This window comes from Sinohyriopsis cumingii, chromosome 14, assembly GCF_028554795.1.
Source record: "Sinohyriopsis cumingii isolate HCF-2022 chromosome 14, ASM2855479v2, whole genome shotgun sequence".
NCBI lineage: Eukaryota > Metazoa > Mollusca > Bivalvia > Unionida > Unionidae > Sinohyriopsis > Sinohyriopsis cumingii.
Genome location: NC_142974.1, coordinates 43,157,336 through 43,164,383, shown reverse-complemented (window position 1 = coordinate 43,164,383; position 7,048 = coordinate 43,157,336). Strand labels below are relative to the sequence as shown.

Sequence of the window (7,048 nt, the reverse complement as noted above, 5' to 3'; positions counted from 1 at the left end):
ATGTGTGAGGCAGAAGTATTTTAAGTGCACTGCATGAAGAAACTGTATGATGATGTACCACAAGAGAATATCTTGGTTTGCAGTTCATGTAGCAAATTTTTTACCATATTTACATGTTTCATTTTGCAGAATTTTAATGCTGTATGTTTTATATTTTAAGTTTGTGTTTGTCATGTTGACATTTATATGAAAGGTTTTATCATCTATGATTTTTCTGTTTAATTTTAAAAATTTTCAATTTGTTCTCACTATTGTGCAGAGCTTGATCTAAAATATTGCCCACCTACCTAGCTAGCTAGCTACCTACCCACCCATCCATCCAACCATCCAGCCATCCATCCAGCCAGCTAGTGAGCCGGCCAGCATTGTGAGAGATTGAAATTTAGTAGCTCTAAAATATGAAGGAAAATACAGAAAGTTTTTTATCAAAAAATAAATATGAATCCTGGGGAATGTTTCATTCTGTGAAAGTAACTCATCTGCACCTTTAGATGATGAGTTTTAAAGGTAAACAGAGGTGGAGTTAGAGAAGGGTGACCAATTATTAGGGACAAAATGATAGACTGTTAGGATTTTATTATAGACCCGATGGTCTTGGGGTGGAGGGAAGTTTCATAGAGACATATCCCACCAGAAATGCCACTGTGTTATGACATGCACCATTCAGTGTATGTGGGAGCATATTCTAATTTATTAATGTTTCATCTTCTTTAGGTAAAGGACCTATTTATGTCATTAAGTAACATCCACTGGAGAAAATGGCAGCAAGTTCTCCTAGTCAGGAAGTTAAAGATCCAGGCTTCAGAAATTGGCTGAAGGTGGGACAGTCCCTGTTGTACATGAAGCGGGCTCTACATTCTTTTGTCAGAAATGAGGTCAACCTGATACACACATACCTGATAAATATAATATATGGTGGTACAACTGTTCTATATCCTAAATGCACAAGATGTAAGGCTAGTGATATTAGACAAAACAAATACACACATACCTGGGGATTCACTAAGGCCCCTTGCCCAGTGCTATGCCATGATTGGTTGAGAGAGCTGCTTAATCTATTTGACAATCCACGGTCAGATAGAATCTACTGGAGCAACTGTGATGTGACCTCCTGGGCATACAATGCTTGGGAGTGTGCTAAAGCCTTTATGCCCAGGGGCCAGAAACCAACCAACACAGACCCCAATGAGAGTGATGCCCAGGCACTGCTAACACTGATGGCAAATTGTAAACATTTTCATAGCCGACTTTCACCTCAGGGACTTCAACAGACATGCAAGGTAAGTTTGAAAAGTGGAAATGATGATGTCATACTAGAATATCAATTCATTACTATTTCACATTGATAATTTGGACAAATTTTGATTTTATATATAGTTTTAAAATTTGGACTATTTTCAGTTTCTCATAATATTTCATTTGTTAGTATTATTATATGGTCACCATAATGACTAGTGTGTTGTGTGATTTTGTCCATCCATCTGCTTGTCTGTTCCCAATTTTGTTTTTACATAATAGTTCTATTAGTCCAAGATATACAGTTACCAATTTTTCTGGATTGCTTGTACTCATGGTGTGTGTGTGTGTGTGTGTGTGTGTGATATAGATTTTTAATGTAGCTTTAACAATTTTTCAGTCATATCACTATGATGTCTGTCGTGTGGCAGTTTATAGTGATGTCTAGCACTGGGGCATCATGCCACAGACATGTAGCATGATATCCCACCCAGTCATATTATTCTAACACCAGGCTGACCAGACCTAACACTAACCTCTTAATCTGAATGCCTAGTGAGGCAGCTGTTAGTACCATTTTTAGAAGTCTTTTTTTATGACCTGGCCTGGGTTCAAACCCACGACTTCCCACATCCAAGGCGGATGTTCTAACCACTATGCCACTGGAGGGGTCTAGTGGAAAGAAACCAATTCATTTTGGGGTCAAAATATTAAAGGTCAAAGTTACAGTATGTGAAAGAAACATTGACTCTAGTTGTTCCATCATCTACAATGAAGATATTGTGTGGTTGTCTTGCACCTGGATAAGAACAACACCTATAAATTTTGGATTCAGAGGCTTGAAGGCCAAAGTCATTGAAATTTAAAGTGAAAAAATGTCTTTGGCACAATAACTGAAGATTTCTATTTGGTATAGTTAACATACTTTGTGTATGGCATGCAGTTGGGGTCTGGAAAAAACTAACAGTTTGGGGTCAAAGATCAAGGTCATTGATTGAAAGAAATTTGATGAAAAGAAAAATGGTTTCCACACACAACATTAGTTCTATATCATATACCTTGTACCAAACATTGGTGATGGCCTGCACTTTGGTTAAGGACGATTCCTAGATTGAACTGCTGCTGTTGTTGTAGGGTTTAATGCCATTTTTCAGCACACGATAGGCTTTACATGGTGGCCAGTATTAATGGTGGAGGAAGAATCCGGGAAAACCCTGGAAAGAACCACCGACCCACAAGAAGCTACTGGCAAGCTTTCTCACATACCCACATTGGCTGAATCCGAGACTCAAACCCATGCAGACAGAGGTGAGATGGCAGTGATCCATAACGGAGAGTGCTTTAGACCACTCGGCCACGCGGGCTAGATTGAATTGACTTCCTGTAAGGAAAAAAAAAAACAACAAAAAATGGGTAAGAAAGAAGCATATTAATTGACGTTTTGGGCCCTTTTGCTCTTATGATAATAAAGAAAACCTACATATTATGGGCCTTAGAGGTAATGGCCATGCAAAGTCTAATAAGAAAATAATGGTTTCTGCACGTTAAATTTAGTTCAAAACCACATATCTTGTCCAAATGTCAAGGCCATTGAGATCCATTGGTAGTGCCTACATAGGGAGATCCAAATATGTAGTGGGGATGTACTATTTCCAATATACTACATTTATGATTGAAGGACAGTCATTTTTACAATTAGGTATCAGATGTGAGGAACACCATTATGCATGCTCCCCAGATGAAGCTGACTGATACAGAAATGAGGAGTTGCATACAGGAAATCATAGATTTGCTTGAAGATCCTGTTCATCTTCATTCTCTACCAGACTGTATAGCTGCTGTGTCTGACATCAAAAAGGTATGGTAACTTACTTATGGATGGAAAAAGCACTTTCATATTATTATCTCCCTTGATTACTCTTTGATTTTAAAGAGTTGGGTTTTTTTCACTGTAGAGAAATTATGCATTATATCCCAGATTACACATTGTGAAAGAAGAAATGTATATTGCATTTAACCAGGGATTGTTCAAGTGAATCCATTGAGTAAGCAAGTGAAGTGTTTTGTACCAAAGAGTAACTTGTCTTGTACAGAAGAATTTTTGTTAGGAAAATATAAATAAACTCAGTGAAATAAAGAAAATGTTAGTGGTGTAAGCAATATTATATTATTTGCTGATTTCTTTGGATTGCTTTTAAAAATGTATGGATTGTATGCTTTCACTTGCATTGATTTTTAGCTCATTGGATGACTTGCTGTCCATTGTCCATAGTCCTATCCATCAGAACAAAACTGTTGTCATACCTTGTCCTAAACCAGACTATTTGGATGATTGCGATGAAAATATACACAAACATTTACACTTCGGTGCTGCTTGGACTTCTGATATGGCATATAAGAATGGGCATCCACTAATGACATCTTATGATGTCTACCTGGACCTAAATTATCTGATGTCCAGTATGACCATCTCAGTGGCCATATGGAAAATCATGGTATGCTATATTACCTACTTAGCACTGAATTTGCAGTGTCTAAGCCCACATTTATGCATGAATAGCTGCAGGTCATGGGTCTTGACAAATCTGTTGAATCACTATCTTGTTCTTCTGGAGAATCTGCCGGATTTCCTGCTCTACAGGCACCTGTTTCACCTAGTCCACATTTGACAATGGCACAGTGACACCCTTGAGTTCAGGCATTGTTATTGATATTTAATTTGTATTGTTTGTTGGCTTAAATGAGTATACATCATGTTTATCTGTATTTTCTGACTGACCTTAGTCCAAAATGAAGTTAATAGTTTACCTAACTGGCTACATTTTGTAAACAACATAATACATAGCTAATATTTCTGTATGATTATAGAATAAATATTTAGATCACTATTAATTGTAAACATGTTTACTTCAGTTTGAGTTAAAGATAGTCATGATTCAGATATTAGAAAGTTCCAGATTTATTTTCATCCATTAAGTTGACAGATTATTTCCAGAAAAAGGTAATAGCATCCTAGGTCAAAAGGACTGTTATATAAACTTGTTTAGTTAAGGATCAACATCTAAAGTGAAATCAGTCTTATTGTTCTGATCATTTTTAAATATGGATCTATTTATTTATTGAAATTCTTATTCACTGGAATTACAAAGTGTTCAATAATATTCTTGGACTAAAACATTTGGCTGCCTGTGGAGATTCGGCTCAGCAGCTTTCAAACTAGTCACATCACAATTAGATTGTGAGTTTTTTTAATTTAATTTTTCTCTAGTTTATTACTTTTTTATCTTACGTTTTGGAACTTCAGGCATAATTTTAGACTGTAAACTGTTATTTAAAATGTATTCAATCACAAAATAATGTTTCTTTAAAGAACATATTTCAGGGTTTTATCTCTTCCAAATTATATGAATTCCATATTCTGTTAAGATGTTTTTCAGTGACATGCAGAATTTCACAATAAATAGCATGCGTTTCTTGTATAGAATCTCACTGACTCCTGGTACAAAACCTAAGTAATGTCATCGCCATCCTCGTCACTTCTTGTAGCAGAAAATTGGGCACTTCCCAGCAATTACTAATTTCACAAATGATATCTTCAATTTTTGGTATAGCACATGTGACAATGTCACAGTCAGAATTAGCATAATCCAAAAAATCAACATCCTTGTTACCACATCCAAGCATGTGCAATGTACCATGCACCATATCAAGGGAAACATCACCATCAGCTTGCTCACTAAACCCAGTCTTATCAAAACAGTTTGCACCAGATGCTGTTGAAACATCATTACATACACAAGCACTCATTTTGGTTACAGACAGACATATATATTTCATCCTCAATAATTTTGGTCAGCCTCACATATGTTTGGATGAATGTTTAAAACACAAGAGAGATGGGCTTCAAAATGTACTGCAGTGTGCTTGCATAGAATGATAGCCAAAGGACATTTTTAAATTATTTGATCAAAAGCTACAAGAATTTTTTTTTGTCATGCTTTAATTGCATTGAATTGGAAAACATGATTCTGAGTTACTGATTTGTAAATAAAATGCAATTATGACACTTTTATTACCTTACACCTTTGTTGTTTAGAGATTACTAATTAGCTGTGATTATCATGTCTTTCTTTGCCTGGTATCTTTGGTATGCCTTTTTAATTTAAATGAGTGCCACTCTTTACTTGGCTCTGGCACATCCTATGATATAAACTGTTACAATCAAGCTAATTTTCTCTGACCTTTAACACAAATAAACTCAAATTAAAACTTATAACAAAGAAAGATTATAACAAAGCCTTTGTAATACATTGTAATTAAGAATTCTGCAGAAGAAATTAAACTTCATTGATCCAGCAGAGACATGTTTTATCCAAAAATGTAATAAACAATATTTACTGTATCATTTTTTATGGTTGTGTATTTATTTTGGAAACTATCATCAATTCAATTACATTTACTTTGTTTCTTGTAGTATATTTTTTTATAATTAAGCCTTAGGTTGAATAAGAAAATGGGTATATAATAAAAAGGTTATAGCATTTCTATGGGAAAATATGAACTAGTTTTTTCTGATGAATACAACACTCCTGCAGTATTAATCCAAAAATATTTGTTCATATTTTCCCATAGAAATGCAGTAATCTATGCAGTTCACCATCTCCATAAAGTTGGATTGTTTTACATCATAATAATTCCTCATCTTTTATATGACCATCATAAAGCAAAATATATGTATATGCTGAATAATTCTTGAAAAATAAAAACCTGGAAGAAGGGGGTGGGCTTATCCACAAGCCAAGGTCTGAGCGTGAAAGTTTTTAAGATAATTTTTTTTACACCATAAATGCCGTAAATCTTGTGACAATTTTTTTTTCACATGTCCTAAGATGTATATGTTTGTAAAAAAATACATTCTTGGTGTCCCAACACTACTAAACTGTTTTAAACTACTATAATGTTATTATTAGTGTTATTATTTTGCATGTGCATATTTTCTGATTTCTCCAACACAAAATAAAATAAAGGTAAATAAAGACTTCACATTTTAATGGCCGGTTTGAGTTTACCTAGGAGACCAGGCTGTACTTTAATATACAGTGCTTACACAGTACAAATCGTGCTTTGAGCATTACGTTAATCTTGTTTATTCCCAAACTTATTAGATGAAGATTTTGCTTTATTCATTGTTTCAACCAAATCGCATTCTTCCAGATAACACTTCCACTAGTTGGTAATAGCTGTTTCATTTATGTTCATTCACATGCTCGTGATTACTTTTTTCAGTGATATAAGCCATGGTACAAATTGAGGTAATCTTTATGAAAAGAAACACACATTCAATTGTACAAGGCACATAACCAGCATAACTGTGACATGTTCATGAAATAATGGTAATAGTAAAGGCTAAAATTCTGAATATGGATCAACTGAGATCATCATCAATATATTTTACTTTTGTGTTTTGGCTTAATAAAATTATAATTTTCCATACAGTGGAAAGCTGGATGTTTCTGCACCTGATTTGTTTAGAACTGGCAGATTTGTCTATTGTTTCCAACAGCAATAGGGGCCAGTTAATGACTAAAACCCTGAAACTGGCTTGGGTTACGAGGGAATTTTGACTGGCAAGTAAACCAGAACTTTAATGTATAATACCTTTTCTATAGTAATATTAGCACAATTACATTAGTTTTGTAAAACGGAGTGTAAGGTCACATACATCAAAGCAGACTGCAACTCAGTTTTTATGGTATTAGCATACATCAAAGCAGACTGCAACTCAGTTTTTATGGCATTAGCATAATTTACA

General features: G+C 34.7%; 1 protein-coding gene across 1 annotated transcript in view; it reads left to right on the top strand.

Annotated features, from left to right (window-relative positions):
* Nucleotides 1–836: 836 nt before the first annotated feature.
* LOC149783646 (uncharacterized protein CXorf38-like) overlaps nucleotides 837–7,048 on the top strand; it is a 12,304-nt gene continuing 6,092 nt past the window's right edge. The window contains exons 1-2 of the mRNA XM_089931890.1: nucleotides 837–1,280; nucleotides 2,936–3,094. Of these exons, the coding sequence (XP_089788016.1) occupies nucleotides 840–1,280; nucleotides 2,936–3,094 (600 nt within the window). The 5' untranslated portion in view covers nucleotides 837–839. The remainder of the gene's footprint in view (nucleotides 1,281–2,935; nucleotides 3,095–7,048) is intronic.